General features: G+C 43.8%; 1 protein-coding gene across 8 annotated transcripts in view; it reads right to left on the bottom strand.

Annotated features, from left to right (window-relative positions):
• Window positions 1–18,116, bottom strand: part of LOC308481229 (fibrinogen silencer-binding protein-like) — a 37,812-nt gene that overhangs the window by 6,958 nt on the left and 12,738 nt on the right. For 5 of the 8 annotated variants that reach the window (XM_081013332.1, XM_081013334.1, XM_081013335.1 and 2 more), the window contains exons 4-10: window positions 11,513–11,704; window positions 10,306–10,590; window positions 8,756–8,918; window positions 7,141–7,366; window positions 3,821–4,028; window positions 3,386–3,525; window positions 847–1,137 (exon numbers count right to left, since the gene is read on the bottom strand). In XM_081013332.1, the coding sequence (XP_080869458.1) occupies window positions 847–1,137; window positions 3,386–3,525; window positions 3,821–4,028; window positions 7,141–7,366; window positions 8,756–8,918; window positions 10,306–10,590; window positions 11,513–11,704 (1,505 nt within the window). Of the gene's footprint in view, window positions 1–846; window positions 1,138–3,385; window positions 3,526–3,820; window positions 4,029–7,140; window positions 7,367–8,755; window positions 8,919–10,305; window positions 10,591–11,512; window positions 11,705–16,601; window positions 17,521–18,116 lie in introns of those variants that run through there. The other 3 variants (XM_081013337.1, XM_081013338.1, XM_081013339.1) reach the window with 3 other exon arrangements.

Here is an 18,116-nt window from a genome sequence, read left to right as displayed (position 1 = left end):
AGCAGCAGGCACTGCTGTAGTAAGTAACAAACAGGGCAGCCTCGAGGCAAAGGGAAAGGGAGACAAAGAAAATTCATTTGTCCTGTAACAGCAGCCAGAACATCTGAAGGGCTGGAAAAGAATTTGATCCTTGCCTCCAATGCCTTCAACTGCAGCTGCAGCTGCCACTGCTGATACTAACAACCCTCAAGAGCTGTTCCATGTGCTCAGGTGAGAAAGTAGAAACCGAGAGGGGGGGCATATATCTGCAGCAGTATCTGGGAGGGAAGCATCTTTCCCAAAGCTGCCATGGGCAGGTCACTCCCAAAGGGTAAACATCAAAGGGCATTAGGGCTGTGTTAGAGGGAGTAATGATCTGAACCCCAGGTGAGAGATGGGGGTGGGGCTACAAGGGAAGCTCAGATAAAAGCTGGGAGGTGAACTGACCGAAATAAGAGATGTGCCTGCCACACAATGTATGCATGTAATTTGTTTCTTCCTCTCATTGCCCACTCAGATCTGTTGACTCTGCAAGCACCATAGTTATTCACAACTTTCAAGGTTTGCTCCTACTCCCAGATGGTTTGTTAGAAAGTACAGAAGCAGCACCTTACTTAACAAGATTATCATGCTGCTGAATCAGGTTTTTTAGGTGAATTAATATAATTGGGAATAGTTTCATTGTATTTTTGTGATAAACTCATTTTGAATTACTGTAATTTGTGAATTTATTGATATGCTTATGTGGTTTTTGATACTTGCTGGTCCTTATGTTGACTGAAATGCTGTCCATTGTGTTTTTTCACGGCACCAATAATGTGAGATTCTTTGTAAACAATGTGTTTAAACAAAGCACAATATACAAACCTTTATTGCTTTGAAGAGAAGGCAGGGGTGGTTGCAAAGCTTTTTCAGAGCTCCAATGCATATTAAATGGGAGCTGTTTTCCAGACTACCTTGAAGGCAAGATCTAACAAACGGAGAGCTCATCAGACTTCGATAGAGATCGAGCTGCAGTGCTGTTGGGCGGCAGAAAAGTATGCTCTCCAATTTAGGAGGGAGGAATTTGTTTATGACATCTTGGGTTCTTCTCAGAATGAAGAGTCCAGTGAGGCGAGTCAGTTCTGCTGCTCTTCTCTCTCCCAGTTCAATTTCTTCCTAAGTAAACGAAATGGACAGTCAAACTGGCTCATACAAGCAAGCTCAGCTGAATAGTAATGATCTATAGATATAGAGACCTGCAATGTTGTATTGAGGAGTGTTCCTCTTTGAGTCAGGCAGCCCCGTCCCCCTCCAGGATACTCCATTCCATCCCCCCCCTCCACAAAGAGTCAGTACAGAGCATGTGCAGTTCTGATACATCCCCCTACTGTGGGTGGGTGGTGACAGTGTTTCAGAAATAGAGGGAATGATAAATCCAGTTCTCAAGTTCACATACCACTCTAGCTTGGCTAAGAAATGCAATCTGGAGCAGAGTTAAGGCAATAGGGTTTCCATGAGGAAGAAGCAGACTTATCCACTGTTAACATGCACCCCTTAACTTTCTCCTGCATAAGTCAATAGTTGTCATTTCACTCCTATAGGGAAGAGTGAAGTACTGTGCCTGAGGACAACTGTTGCAATGAACACCAAACTTGCCACCCACCCCTGATACTGGGTGACTCATCCAATAACAGTAGGGATCCTCAAAATATGAGCATATTATGAGCGTACGAAGTTCCTTTGTAACAGATCAGACCATTAGTCCAGCTACTACTGTATCGTTTATGGGGACTGGATCTCTAGGATTTCAGGCAAGGATCTTTTCCAACCCCTTTTGAACTAGAGACCTTCTGCATGCAAAACATGGGCTCTGCTTCTAGGTTATGGCCCCTTCCCACTCATTGTGCCAAATATGTTGTGCCTCTGCATACTGATGTGCTCTGTGCAGACCCCACTCAGCAAAAGTTATGAGCATTTCGCCAGTTTTCAATAGTACAGTGGTGCCTCGCAAGACGAAATTAATTTGTTCCGCAAGTCTCTTCGTCTTGCGAGTTTTTCGTCTTGCGATGCACGGTTTCCCATAGGAATGCATTGAAAATCAATTAATGCGTTCCTAGGGAAACCGCCTTCAGACCAGGTCCGGGGACAGTCTGTCCCCGGACCTCTTCTGAAGGCTGGGGGGGGGCAAGGGCTTTTCTTCCCACCCCCAGCATTTTAAAAAACCCCGGGACAGCGGAGGACTTCTCCGCTGTCCGGGCGATCTTAAAATGCTGGCGGGCGGCATTTTAAAATCGCCCCGGGACAGCGGAGGACTTCTCCGCTGTCCGGGGCGATTTAAAAGCCCCTGGGAAGGCAGGCAGGGGGGACAAAGACTTTTGCCCCCCGCCAGCCTTCAGAAGAGGTCCTGGACCTCTTCTGAAGGCGGGCGGGGGGGCGAAAGTCTTTGCTCCCCCCCTGCCTTCAAAAGCCCTCCGGGACAGGCAGGCAGGGGGGAGCAAAGACTTTCGCCCCCCGCCCGCCTTCAGAAGGTGTTCCCTCCCCCCGCCCGGCTTCGGAGCACCGTTCCGAAGCCGGGCGGCGGCGGGAGGTCTTCCCTCCCCCCCGCCCGGCTTCGGAGCACCGTTCCGAAGCCGGGCGGCGGCGGCAGGTGTTCCCTCCCCCCCGCCCGGCTTCGGAGCACCGTTCCGAAGCCGGGCGGTGGCGGCCGGTGTTCCCTCCCCCCCGCCCGGCTTCGGAGCACCGTTCCGAAGCCGGGCGGCGGCGGGAGGTCTTCCCTCCCCCCCGCCCGGCTTCGGAGCACCGTTCCGAAGCCGGGCGGCGGCGGCAGGTGTTCCCGCCCCACCGCCCGGCTTCGGAGGAGCCTTCCGAAGCCCGGCGGCGGCGGGAGGAGGTGTCCCCGCCCCGCCGGCAGGCTTCGGAGGAGCCTTCCGAAGCCCGGCGGCGGCGGGAGGAGGTGTCCCCGCCCCGCCGGCAGGCTTCGGAGGAGGTCCGAGGACAGTGGGGAAGACGCGCTGCGCTTCCCCGCTGTCCCTGAGATTTCCCTATGGGCTGTCGTCTTGCGAAGCAAGCCCATAGGGAAATTCGTTTTGCGAAGCGCCTCCAAAACGGAAAACCCTTTCGTCTAGCGGGTTTTCCGTCTTGCGAGGCGTTCGTCTTGCGGGGTACCACTGTATTCAGCAATGGAAGTCACTATAGGGAGATAAGACCAAACGGAGCCGTTTGTGTTGTACAATAAATTCTGAAAATCCTACTCAGGTTTTAGAAGTATGAACGCATGTAACACTGCAAGGGTAAAGTTAAGTAATGCCTTTCTGCACAATCTCATCCAAAAGAACTGCTCATTCCTCATAAATTGTCAAGAAGCACCGGGTGCCCCTTAATTTTAAACCACGCTGTTCAATTCCAGATTTTGATGATAATGTACCTTTGTTGCTGAAGGCTCTTGGGATCTGAGAATAGGTTCCTCATATACTTTTTTGTATGTAGACAAAGGACCAAGTATTCCCGGATTTACATACTCTATTAATGCATAAAATTCTTGCAGATCATTTTGTACTGGAGTACCTTGGAAGAGAAAAGGAATGCATTTACACCTTCAGAAGGGCGCCCCCCGACCCCCAGAGATGCTTACATTTTATTCATCTTCTGCATTACAATGTAAATTTATCTTTTTTACTGTACGGCAAACAGTGCTTCCAGCTAGAGGGGTCTGATCTCAACATCTTGTTTGGACACAAATAACTCTTCATGTAGTATCCTGAGAAGTGTTCCCTCTCCAGCTACATTCATAAATGTAACAAACACTTATTTTATCCCCATGCTAGTCCGTTTGCTGGCAACAGGATGATTAAGTACTCACCAGTCAGAATAATTCTCCTCTCACAAGACAGACTGGCAAGTGCAGTCGTCGTCTTAATAGCAGCATTTTTCAAGCGATGTCCCTCATCACAAATGACAAGGCCAAACTGCGCCTTCTGTATTTGGTCCAAGGAGCGTAGAAACATCTCATAACTAATGATCAGGACTGAATAAAGCGGGGAATTGATGAACTCTTCTACTTTGTGATCCTGCAGATCGGAGAGAGAATTATAATGCTTTGTGGGTCAGGCAAGTTGGCAGTTTAAAGAAACAAAAATGCCTGTGTGTTTACTTCCTCACATAGCAGTTAGTTAATCTGTGTATGTCACTGCCATAAGACATGGGCATAGTTGCTAGTTTAGATGGTTCTCAAAGGTGACAGCATCTTAAAAAGCAGAGACATCACCTTGCCAACAAAGGTCCGTATAGTTAAAGCTATGGTTTTCCCAGTAGTGATGTATGGAAGTGAGAGCTGGACTATAAAGAAGGCTGATTGCCGAAGAATTGATGCTTTTGAATTATGGTGCTGGAGGAGACTCTTGAGAGTCCCATGGACTGCAAGATCAAACCTCTCCATTCTTAAGGAAATCAGCCCTGAGTGCTCACTGGAAGGACAGGTCCTGAAGCTGAGACTCCAATACTTTGGCCACCTCATGAGAAGAGAAGACTCCCTGGAAAAGACCCTGATGTTGGGAAAGATGGAGGGCACAAGAAGAAGGGGACGACAGAGGACGAGATGGTTGGACAGTGTTCTCGAAGCTACCAGCATGAGTTTGACCAAACTGCTGGAGGCTGTGGAAGACAGGAGTGCCTGGCGTGCTCTGGTCCATGGGGTCACAAAGAGTCGGACACGACTAAAAAACAACGAAAGTGATTACTCCAGTTCACAGGGGAGAAAGCTATCCGTGACCAATAGTCATGATGGCTGTACACTACCTGTAGGATGAGAGGCACCATGCCTCTGAACACCAGCCACTGGGGAAGAAGAGCAAGAGAGGGCTATTGCTTTCATGCGGGAAGCCCTGCTAGATGAGGGCAATGGTATGTCAAGCCCAGCATCTTGTTTCTCACACTGACCATGATGTGGGCTTCTTATGCATGCATGTGCATATAAACATCCTAATTCACATGCATACTCTCCAATCGAAAAATGTTGCACCTTCTGTTAATTGCAAAGCAGAATAATGACTCTGGTGAGGGGGAGGCACCCTGGTGTTCTGGGTTTTTTTGCCCTTTTTCCTATCAATTGTTACATTTGTTCTAACAGCAGAGGAGAAAGGTGGAATGACAGATCATGGTAGGCCCATAACAGGAAACGCTATTCTCCTCCTGGCAGTGCTGATCGGAAAAAGAAAGAAAGAAAGAAAGAAAGAAAGAAAGAAAGAAAGAAAGAAAGCTGCTAAAAAGCTCCTCATTATTCACTATTCACAAATGGTGACGTGCTTCTACTTCGTTGTGTTGCAAGTCTTTGGGTAGCTCCATTGACAATACCACACAGCATGTCAATGTAGAATTGTAAAGTTACATCTCGATTTTATTTTCCCCACATGGGGAAGCAGCCAAAAGCAACACTCAAAATGATTTTTCCAGTTTTTATAACAGGAATACAAATGCTAACAAGGCGCAGTGTAAACATTCTCAAACCACCTAACAGACTCTGCAACAGTAAAAATAGAACTGAGGTCTATCCAAACACCAAGGAAAGTACCTAGCATTGTTACAGGTGGCAGGTGAACATTGTTCCTGGTTTGCACATCATGTTAAACAATGGTTTAAAGAAATCTTAGTTAATAAGCCATGGCTTAGCGTTATGTACTAACCCAGCAAAATGCCTTAACTATGCCTTGTTTGTGAAAACAAACCATGGTTTGTTGTTGCTTTACTGACCTTAACTATGGCTTAGTATTACATGTGAATGTAAGTACCTCCCTAACGATGCTTTACGTGTGTTTGTTTTGTTGCCCTGCCCAAATTGCCCACCAGGTTACTGCAACTTTAAGCAAGAGAAGCCAAACTTGGCATTCAGCAGCTCTCACTAGAAAATTTCCTGAAGTTCACGTTGCCGCTAACTCTGACTAATAACAGGATCCTTTTCCCCATCCAACTCTGCCTTTCCCTGCCCCCATCCCTGCCCCACTTCAATTCACAGCTGCAGCTCAAGCTGGAGTTGAAAACTTAAAGGGAATTTCTTTGACATATCACTTTGAGCTCTACCTACTTTATCCAAGTAGGTACAGCTCACAGCAGCAGCAACTTTATGCCTGAATAGCAAAGCACAGAAATAGAAGAGAGAATGCCAAGTAAGTGGAAGGAATTCAAAAGAGGTTCTATTCCTGTTGATCATTACAAATGAAACAGATGAAAATACTTAAGTGTGCATTATTGAAAGCAGTCTTTTAACCATCCAGGAGCAGATGGGGAGGGGAGATGGGGAATGGCTCCAACACAGGTAAGGTTTAAAGGTAAAGGTAAAGGGATCCCTGACCATTAGGTCCAGTCGTGGCCGACTCTGGGGTTGCGGTGCTCATCTTGTTTTATTGGCTGAGGGAGCCAGCGTACAGCTTCCGGGTCATGTGGCCAGCATGACTAAGACGCTTCTGGCGAACCAGAGCAGCACACGGAAATGCCGTTTACCTTCCCGCCGGAGCGGTACCTATTTATCTACTTGCACTTGGACGTGCTTTCAAACTGCTAGGTTGGCAGGAGCAGGGACCGAGCAATGGGAACTCACCCTGTCGCGGGGATTCAAACCCCCGACCTTCTGATCGGCAAGTTTACTGAGCTCAAATTTATGGTAATGGGTCAATTGTCAAGGACCCAGTGGGTAGACCAGAGGAGTGGAAGAAAAGGATTTCTAAAAAAACACATGCTGCAAAGGATTATGGGCATTTCTTTATTGGGAGAATGTAAGGAGAACACTGCAGGTTGATTAAAGTTGCTAAAGACTGCTAAGATTCCCACCCCCTCGCTCTTGGAGCTGACCAATGGAAAGGGAAATGGTGACATGATGAGGTAATGCTAGCAGCTGGGCACTGTAAAGCCTTATGGGAAGTCAGGAAGAGGGGCAGCTTAGGGCAAGAAGTAGGTCGCGTGGAAAGAAGGCAGTGTATGACAAAACAGAGCGTGGTGCTGATAATGCCAAGGTTGCAGGTTCAATCCCCATAAGGGACAGCTGCATATTCCTGCATTGCAGGGGGTTGGACTAGATGATCCGCAGGGTCCCTTCTAGGATTCTATCTGCAGAATGTTCTTTGGCATTTTTCAATTAACAGTGGTTTAAGAATGGTTTAACATGATGTACAAACCAGACTATTATCTCACCTGATCCACTAAGAACACCTTGATTCTCTCACTTCCCAGCCATTTTTGAAATTCTTTCCCCCAGTTCTTCACCAGACTCCCAGGAGTGACTATCAGTGCCTGTTTTATTACAGGTTTGCATCCATATGGCCCCTGACGCAGGAGAGTCCAGAGGACTGAAATGCACTGCAGAGTTTTTCCTAAACCCATTTCATCTGCAAGAATGGCTCCAAATCTACAGCTTACTCTGAAAAAAGACAATTGCATGGTTAATACTTTCTTCTTCTTCTTCTTCTTCTTCTTCTTCTTCTTCTTCTTCTTCTTCTTCTTCTTCTTCTTCTTTTAAACCTTGCAATTCTCCACAAACCAGTCTTAGGAAAATCCATATTGTTAAGCAATGTAAGTCCTTTTTTCTTTTTCTTTTTCACAAAAATATGTATTGAGGCCTGGCCTTAGATTTTTATTTTGTTTACTTACTATTTGTATGTGTTGGTTCAGTCACACACCTTCAATAATATAACAATGTTGTTACAAGGTGCATATCAAATAATTCATTTTAGTGCAAAACCAGATAGGGTAAAAACCCCACAAAACCCACAAGGGTAAAAACATTAATACAGTGGTACCTCAGGTTAAGTACTTAATTCGTTCCGGAGGTCCGTACTTAACCTGAAACTGCTCTTAACCTGAAGCACCACTTTAGCTAATGGGCCTCCTGCTGCTGCCGCGCCGCCGCAGCGTGATTTCTGTTCTCATCCTGAAGCAAAGTTCTTAACCCGAGGTACTATTTCTGGGTTAGCGGAGTCTGTAACCTAAAACGTCTGTAACCTGAGGTACCACTGTATACAGAAAAGGCTACAAAAATGAATAACAAAATAATGTTTATGTTTATTAGCTTAATCTAGTATTTTTGCCTAGAATACACCTCCTTCTAAGTTTCTGAGGCTCTTTTCTTATACAACCTGAATCAAATTTCTAGAAAGCTCCTAACTTTGGCAAAAGCTTCCTCAACTTACTCTGATAAGGGAACGAGATTGGAACAGTTTTACTGAATGAACAGGAATCAATATCCCTACTTTCTCCTTTCATTGTGGTCTTCTCCTTTGTTGTTATTCAGAAGTCCAATGAGGCTTATACTCAGGTAAGTGTGTATAGGATTGCAGTTTAAAATCCCTATTTCAAATTACAGAATTTATGTTAAGCAAATGGCATAGCAATTTCAACAATGAGCTTTCTCACTAACTTCCCTGTTAATATGTAACGTGTCAAGTGTATCTCGAATGAGTGCCCTGCTTCTCTGAGGGTGGAATTTGCTAAGAGAGAATCGGTTGCATTATTCATTAATAGAAACCTCCTGCTGCAGCTGGTCCGAATGCAATTCAACCGAATTAACCACCAGGGCTATGCCATTTCCTACCACTACAGCATACCCATGACATGTGGACCAATTCTCAATAAGCTTCGGAGATACCAGCCTGCCTCCCACCCCATGCCAAAGTTCTAAAAAGACCGATGAAATCAGAAAGCAAGAAGAAAGTTTGCCCACCTGTGTGATTTGCTGCAGATGACTGAAAGGCTATACTTCGGCTTTTGTTCACGCAATTTAAAAAGAAGTACAAAATGATTATCCTCTCACCTCATTCCCATCATACATTCATAAAGAAATGAGATCCCTTCCCGTTGGTGCGGTCGAAGATGGTTTACAATGTGGGGGTCCACAACAACATCCACCACAGGCAAGCCCGACTTGTTGAACAACCGCTGGTGATTTGGGGATGGGCGCAGCATAACTAAGCAATCTTAAATTTGAAACACAGGAATCATGAATGCTACATTACTGTTTATTCAGTAAAAGCTACTGGTTGGGGGAGAAATGACAGCTGGCAAACACTGTTATGTTTTTAATTATCAGATTAAGTAAAGCAGCAGAACAGCAAGTGATTGTCAATGTTACCTAAATAGATTTTACTCTTGTTTTGATTTAAATGCATGGTGTGGATCTGCCCTCAAGGTATGAAGGAATATTTGACTAGCCACTGCTGCCTTCCCCAACCTGGTACCCTCCAGCTGCTGTTGGACTCCAACTCCCATCAGCACCAGCCAGCAAGCCCAACAGTTAGCGCTGATGTGAATTATAAGAATTTTAAGGCCATATATATATATATATATATATATATATATATATATATTGCTCATAAATGTACCAAGCAAGCACATATATAAATGTATAAACCACATGTCTGAAACCCCACAGAAAAAAGGTCCTGAAACCATTTTGTCTCTCCCAAATGACCTCAAATATTTCTCTGCAAGGTTGAAGGAAATGGGGAGCCTCCCCATTATCTCTATGCTCACAAATTCTGTCTCAAGGGCACATTTAAGAAATGAAGAGGGTGAGCCTGTGACCTGGATTCAGGAATTGAGTAGTTATCATAACAAAAGAGTGGTCAGGATGCCCAGGTAATCCAATCAGGCAACCTGGCAGACAGGATAAAAACAATGCACTCAGATTTCTGTTGTAGTCCGCCCCTTCTCTGATGTATGTATGATGTACTAGGGGGTGTTCTTGGGCTACACCCCTTCTATGATGTATGTATGGAGGGGTGGTCTTGGGCTCCAGGGTGGGCAATTCAAAAGGCTATATAAGGGCTTGAGCGCATGGTTCGGAGTCTCTCCTGTCTCTTGCATGTGGCAGTGAGGACCCTGTTGCAACAGTTAATAAAGATCAGGCTTACTAGCTGCTTTGCTTCTCAATATTCTCTGGTTGGCCTGTTATTTTCTCCTACCTACAGAGAACCTACAAAAGGATTCTATATGGGCTCTTGGGTACCCCATAAGGAAAAAGGAGCAGTTTTTTCTTATAACAATAAGAAGAAACAATTGGAGGGCCCCAAGCTGGGAAAGGTTAGGCTGCTGCAGAAAAGAAAGCATCCTCTCCAAATTAATCAGATGGGTGGGCATTAGTTGCAGATTGTCCATTTAAATATATTATTGCCTGTTACTAGCAACCCCTGCACATCTCCTCATGTAGATTCAAGATTAATTAAAAAAATATTCACCCCAATATACTGGAGCAGAGGAGGCCAAAAAAACAGGGTCTAAATCCTGCCGTTCTATTCAAATTCAGAAGAGGATAAAACAGAGGTTAAAAACAGATTAAAGCAGGTGAACCATAAAAATCCTCACTTGGTGCGCATGGATCATGACGTGGGTTATAGTTCTGGAAGCCTTTGGGAGGATTTCCTTCAGTGTTAGTTTTGGATACATTTTTGAAAGGGTTGCAGAATGGTTTTGTAGCAGCTTGCGAGACGTTCCAAATCTCCTCGGCAGTCTTCACACCAGACTGAAAACACTTGCCGCTTTTGAAGTCCTCTTCTGCAATTGCACCCATCACTTCGATTTCTTTGCCTCCAACCATCAGAGTCTGGCCTTGGTCAAAATTCTCCAGGTCTTTGACTTTGTATCCAGCACCTAAGAAAGGCCGCAAAATGTTTAGCTGAGATGAACATAAAATTAAAATAATAGGCATAATAAAAGTGTCAGGTAAAAGTTAGACAAAGACTTTGGCCACATTAGGTTGGATCCAGAGTGCCCTGTCCATTAACGGAAAGGCTCCAAGATCCAATGGAGACTCCTTGCTGGAAGAAGGGAAGGAGAAAGCAATTCTCATTGATTCCTCTAAAGCCTCCTTCTCATGCTTATCCAGAGGATTCCCCCAACCAGCTCCATGGATGTCTGTTTGAGAACCCCTGAATTAAGGGGTGTGAAGTATTACTATACTTTTGAACCATCAGAACAAAGCAAATAATTTGTTGGATTTATCAGTTAGAGTAAAGAAAAACCAAAATGGTGGGGTGCATTAAACATGAGCCTTCAGGGGCCTTCAGCCTGAGATTTGGCTGCTTATTTCAAATCAGAGGCAGGTCTCTGCCTCTGAAGCTCCTGGTCACATGCATCTTTTCCTAACTACCCTCTTCTCTCTCCCAGTTCTCTTCTCAGACTCCTCCCTGTCCTTCCCCACATTCCTCCAGATCTTTCTCCAGCACCAATACTCATACCCTAAGTCCTTCTGTTCCTTCTGACCTACTTCCTTCTCAGGCCCCTCTGCCTCTTTTACTCTTCGTTTCCCAAGCCCCTGCACCTGCCTGGCCCTTCTCTCTTGGATCTGAGCCCATAACCAATAGCAAGCACCCAGAGACAATTCTGGCTTTCCTACTTCTCTGTGACACAAGAACAGTTCAGCCAATCACTGATGAAGATTGCACCACTGCCAAATTTCCTACTCCATTGTAATGCCGACCATACAAACAACTGTTTTCATTTTATTCAAGCACATGTTTTAGGGGCAGTGCTGAACTTCTACACATCAGAGTTGCACTCCAATTGGCATTACCTCTTCCAATGTCTCTGCCTTCTGTATCTTTCAGGGTCACCGACTTCCCTCTCACAATAAGAATGGCATCACCTTCCCACTTCTTGTGTTTTTTCTTGGAGGCCTTGCACCACACTACACTGAAGTATTTTGTGAGGCAGCCAGGCTCCTCCTGGTGCCTGGCTGTTGCTGTTGTCACTGGGCACGCTGGACCTGTAGAGGCGAAGACACACAAAGAAGGGGAAAGAGAGAGAGAGAGAGAGAGAGCGCTTGTAACACGTCCCTCAGGTTGAGCCCAGGGAGGCAAATGACATGACAGCTGTGAGTGCTAGCTCAGCTGTCAGTCTTTTCCCTTTCTTTGTGCTTTTAGATAGACCATATGCCTTTCTTTTTTTAAGAAAAAAAAATTGAAACTTGCAGACACACTAAATTTGAAAAGTGTATATGGTACTTCCCATAACTTCAAAAGAAAAGGGGGAAAGCTTACTAGAACAAATGCTGAGCCTATTTAAATATAACCCAAATAGGTAATTTATACCATCTAATATCTCTTGTCCACATTGTAGCATAATTCTTTTTATTTTTAGTATTGTTTTTTAAATGACCATACTGTATACTGAAAAATGCAATTCTAGCAATAAATTTCAAATACACTGGTCTCAGTGGGTCTACCCTGATAATAATCATGCTTTCTACAGTGGAGCAGAAACATGGTTTATTCTAGTACTCACTATCTACATAATTTGAACATCCTTGCCTGTGTAGAATGTGTGGGATTACCTTGGAAGAAGTCAGAAAGATTATTCCTTTTTTAAGCATTTTAATATGCTATGCAGCAGCAATTCCATATAGACAAGCCAAAGACATTCTTGGAAGGGGAAGACATAATCTTTCCAAACCACATTACATAAACCCGATTTACATAAATGTAATTCATTCAATAATTTAAACAGGAAACTAATAGTAGAGACAAATTTTAATAAGGGTTATTCAGAGGTAGTCATGTGTATCTAAATATTCATGTTCTGCCCATCCTGTCTACCAACTTCCTTTAGTGTAAATTAAAAAAGCAAAATTTCTAGAATTTAGTAATCTGGAGTCTAACTAAGCACACAAATGTCCCTTGATTTCCTAAAATCCCATTAACCTTATCATTTTGCACTAAAGTAGTTAGTAAGATCCCTGAGCAAGTGCTATCCGTATCAGTATTTTTTTTCTAACTCCAAAATATTTCAATATTTTTTGCAGCACAGGGAAGGGAGGAAAGAATGGGATACTGGTGAACTTTATCTCTGGACTGCATCAGATATTTTATCTTATTCTAGTCCTGAGGTGCCGCCCACAGAGCAAGGCAGGTTGATTGCTGCAGCACCATGGAAAGCTCCTAATGAACAACGTGCTTGACAAGGGTTGGAGGTGAGCCTTTGCCTCCAAGTCCATCTTTCTGATCCTCCACCTCTTTTATTGGAGCACTAGAGGCTCTCAAAGGGCCAGCCCTTTGAGCTGAAGATAGGCACTTCTCCTTTGCTCTAGGTGTCCCATGCACTGTCAGACTGGTGGGGTAGCATAGGAGGCACTCAGTTTCTCAGGCCAGAACTAGCCGCCTGTGAGGGTCTCAGTTCTAGTTCTATGGCCCCGGTCCATGGGATCCAGTTTAGCAACTTCCTGCCAGTCAGCCTCATGGTCAGTGAACCCCCTGATCCCAAACATGAGACCTGAGGCTCGGAAGCTAGGAATCTGGTCTAGCTTCTCAGACAGTGGCAGTATAGCCTTTGACTTGTTGTCCTGGTCACTGCCGGACTTCAGGATTATGACCAGTTTTGTTTTCCAGTTACCTCTCTAGGCACACTGTGTTCCAGAGACAAATATTTGCATTATTCAGGCAGCATAAAATGTTTTGAAAGAGTTGAAGTCCCTTGTTCTTACTGTTGTAGGATCTACCAGGCTTTTATTTTCTCCAGCCCTATCTTCCAGTTGGTCGAGACCCTTATAATGGTGGCAATTAAAATCAAACACAGTCTTTGATAGACTTGCTGAGAATATCTTTACCCTGCCTGACCCTTTCCTGATTTTCAATCCCTGTCCTCTCTTGCGTACTCATGAACCTCTTTCACTTGAATGACTATTGAACAAACACTCAACATCAAAAAAGATTCCACCCACGTGACCTGTCAGCCTCTTCACCAGTTGTCCAGGCTTTCAACACAACCACTGTTGAGGGTAGGTGTAAAATAATGGATTTTGGAGGCAGGCTTCTGGAGATGCCATTACCATTCCTTCACTGTCATCTCTGGTCAGTCCAATTCCACAAACTATTTTGTTAAAAACCTCTTCAGAAATTGTTCTTGGGGGAAAGTGAACATTGGTACTTACTGTGATAAGTTCCTTCTCTGTAGGAAGGAAGTGGGGTTGTCACTACCCACCTCTCCACTGGCAGGAAGTCAAACTTTTGATAGGGTACACCTGGTGGGCACCTGGTAGGCAGGGCAACCCCCTCATCAGTTCAATTTGTGCTTAAGCAGGTAACCTTATAGCCAAAAAATAAACAGGTGAAGAAGAGAAGACGACCCTGGTATGGGCTAAAGAGTAAGAGGAGAACAGGGGTGGGGGAGAGACAAGTGGAGGAACAGAGCAGGTGCGGAAAGAGGAGCCAGGAAAAACAAGCCAAAGAAGAACAAAGGGAAGTCCGGAACCATAGCTAGTCCAAGTAATATAAACACTGAAGCGCCTAATCAAATTCAACATGCTTTAAAGCATGTTATCAAACAGAAGGCAACCAAGCCAAGAACAGGTCCAAGTAAAAGGACTGAGGGCCATAATTCCAGCCATGAATCTGAAAGTCTGGGGTTTCTGCTTCAAACCTTGCCTGAAGTTCCATTTATACTTGCTTAATTGTCCTAGCAGCTAAGAAACAGCTGGAGCTCAGATGTTAAAACAATGAGGCTGAGTACGATCCAGGCAATGGTCATAAACTCCCTGCCCCTGCCTCTTCCCCCACACCCTCCCCAAATTTGCTGCAGAGGGTTGAGGGAAACCCCAGAACAGATTTAGGGGGCACATCAGTGCTTTTTTTCAGGGGGTACTCAAGAGTACACAGTCCCAGCACCTCTTTTTTTGGTTGTTAATAAGTGTAGCACTTACTATAACAACTTCATGGTAAGTACCAGCACTTATTTTTCTGGGGGGGGGGGGAGCACTGGGCACAGGGATACCAAGGGAGTGGGAAGGAAAGTTCCTGTGCTCATTTTAATAATGCAGTGGTTATGGTTATTTGTTCATTTATTATGTCAGCTATGTATATATTGCTTAACACCAGAGTTCTAAGCAATCAAGTTACAAAAGATAAAATCAGTTAAAATTAACCATAAAATCAGAAAATTTCTGATCTATAAAGATGTTAATTGCCGTAAGTAAGGAGTGGTGAAACACAATAATCTTTTAAATAAATATTTGCACTGTAAAGGGTTTTGAAGTTTATGGGAGCAGGGGGGATACATACTTTGTCACCAGGTAGCTAGACGTATATATGCTACTGATCAAGATTACGGCGACTTCTCCAAAATATTTAATCAGTGATCTCTACACTCCTAAACTGTTTACAAGTTTTATTAAGGCCAATTTATTTCCAGGAATAAAGAGCTCATGAAAACAAAACAAAAAACCCAGAAACACAGATTGGGGGTGGCGGCAGGGAGATTGAGAGTATTCAAGCAATGCTCCCTAAGTGTAGGTAAAGAAGGATAAAGGATGAAAGGACTAAACCAAACAAGATTACGTGGAAGTAATCTCTTTCCCTGCCTCTTATTTTACAGGGCGATATCCTTTGCACATATCAGAAATAGAAGAAGCTTTATCTAGGTGGCGGAGGGCCCCCTGAAAGGAAGCCAAAATTCAAGAGTGTGTGTGCAGGAAACTGGTTCAACTGGAACTGTTAGGCAAGTACAAGCTAGCAGCTTCAGAAACAGACAAATAATTATTTCACACCTAAAACTCAGAAACATTAAAAAAAGCAGAGGAAGATGCCTTCTATTGAGCTCTACCATTGGGCTATGGTACTTCCTCTTCAAAAGCCTACTCTCACTATTGTACTTTTATAATTACGTTTTAGTATGTTCTGGCCTAGTTTGCATGTCCTAAGTAAGGGCTTGTCCACACCTTTACCTTTCCTCCGCTCATTCCAGACACGTTCTGCAATTTAAAACTCAGTGTCTGAGCACCTTTCCCCTGCCCCCTGGAGCTTTTCCTGCAAAAACCTGCTCTTCAAAGCTCAGTCAGAGGAACCGTCAATCCGTGGAAAACCCAAATTGATTTTTGCTCCAATTCAACTTTAAAGAGCAGGTTTCCATGAGGAAATCTTGGGGCAAAAACAAAACCCTAAAACCGCTTGGACACAGAGCATTAAAGCGCAAACCTCTGATTGGAAGAGCAAGACAACAGGCAAGTATGGATAAGCCCTAAACCAGTGACAAGGAATTTTTGGTCTGCAAGCCTAATTAGGACTGCTAGGACTTCCCATTTGGCCCTTGTGGCTATTTTAGCCATGCCATGCTCAACTGCCCTACACTTGACATCTTATGTGACTCTGGAAGGGGAGGCAGGATAGGTAAAGATGCATCTGGGCCAAAAGGCTTTGCTGATCAGCTATTAGAAGCACTGCAGTGCTGCAATAACCCATAGTTACCATGAATATTGTGCATGCTTCACTTCTCCTTTATACTCAGTAGGAGCAACTAATTGTGATCCCTGGCAAAACATTATATGCGAACCTGGAATCATAGCTTGTTTTGCTCAAAACAAACCACAGTAGGTAGGCCAAGAACAAAACTTGCTTTAACAATGTGGTGTGTCTGAAATGAAGATTCCTAGTTCAGATGTAACACTGATCCAGAGATCATGATTTGTTGCTTCTGTAGTCTAGAGGAGCCTGCAGTGCACACTGAAAAGTATTCCGTTACCTATGGCTTATTGTGATGTACGAATGCCACCATTATATCCACCCTTGTTCAGGTCAACATAGAAAGGAATTGCTGGTGAGATATTTCCATGATAAATATTTCATTTGAACTACAGCCATTTCCACAAGTTTTATGAAAGGAGGAAACAAAGATAGTATTTTTCTCCATTTTGCATATGTTTATTGACTCACAAATAAATGAGTATTTCAAAAGACAGGTAAGAACTGATTCACCAAAAAACGAAAAAGAATAAGATCAGCATATTTTACAACAGCTGTATAAGTTATCATTTGCTTTTGCTAACAGTCATGTGGTCATAAGATTTCAAAGGGTTGTTTTTTTTAGTCTTAGATCTGGTTCTACTTTAAATCAGAAAACCTGGGAAGACCAGTGAAAAATGGCTTTAATTTCTTTGCAAATTTGCATGAGAAACAAAATGGAAAAAACATGCATACCCCTACCCCCAAAACGTGGGTAAATACGTCTTTTCTAGATCAAAAAGAATTGTGAAATAACCCTGGTTTTTAAGCAGAATTGCTAAATATTCAAAGATTGTTGAATTCAGGAAGATCCCTACGTAGTCGTATCGCCTTTAACTTTTCTACTTTAATTTTTGCTCTCAATAGCTCTTCTTCCAGCTGCTGCCTTCTTTTCAAGCCATCCCTTTTTTCTTGGATATAGAGCCCAATTTTCCTTTGATTTTCCAAAATGATGTGGTGCTCTTCTTTCAGCATTTGCAACATCTGGGGATCATATCCCCCACATGCCGGTCTAAATCGTTCTCCAGTTTCAAGCCTGAAAAATTCATCTCTTCTGGGGATGGGAGATGGAGACAACATTCTTATATCCACAGAAGACAGGGAAGTTGAAGGAGATCTCTCCATTGCATGGACCAAATGTTCTTCTTCTCTTTGCTCTAAGCTCTCCTGTGTTTGTAACTCTACAATCAGCGATGCAGGTGGCTTGACATCTTCCTCGTCTTCATCCAGCTCCAGTGTGATAGCAGCAGGTTGGTGCTCTAACATTGACTGTGGTGAGCTGGTAGTAGCAACTATTTTTTTATCCGGTGTAGCACTAAAAACAGACAAATAATATTTTCATCATTAACAGAAAAGAAAAAGGATCTTCTTAGTCCACGAAAAAGGCAAAAACTCAACTTCTAAGGCAGCCTTCCCAACCTGGTGGCCTCTAGATGCTTTGGACTACAACTTTCATCAGCCCCAGCCAGCACACCTGGAAGCTACCAGATTGGGAAGGCTGTCCTAAACCACTTGTGAATTAACATTTGATAAAAGACACTACCATTGTTCACATGTAGATTTGTCACTGAGAGGGATACACATAGAGCATAAGGCTATCTGACTTTGTCATATGATGATTAATAAAATCTAACTGAAAAAGTGAAGAAAGAAATACAGAGAAAAGGAGGAGTGTAGATTATTTTAAACATCAACATCATATTGATTGAATGAAAGGAGCAATAAAATCTCAAACCATTCCTGCTAGTATAGCTCTAAGGGCTTTGTATGGCTTCCTTTCCCGAGGGCCTGAATAATATTTTATCTCAAAGCATTTCTTTCTCCATCTATATTCCACACATCCTGCAGCATTCCTTATTCAAAGTAAATATCTCAGCACTTGAGTTCTGGGGGTCACAAGTGCTACCTGGC

This window comes from Podarcis pityusensis (genome assembly GCF_964106645.2).
Source record: "Podarcis pityusensis genome assembly, chromosome: 7".
NCBI lineage: Eukaryota > Metazoa > Chordata > Lepidosauria > Squamata > Lacertidae > Podarcis > Podarcis pityusensis.
The sequence above is the reverse complement of the archived record's forward strand: the minus strand, read 5'-3'. Positions and strand labels throughout refer to the sequence as shown.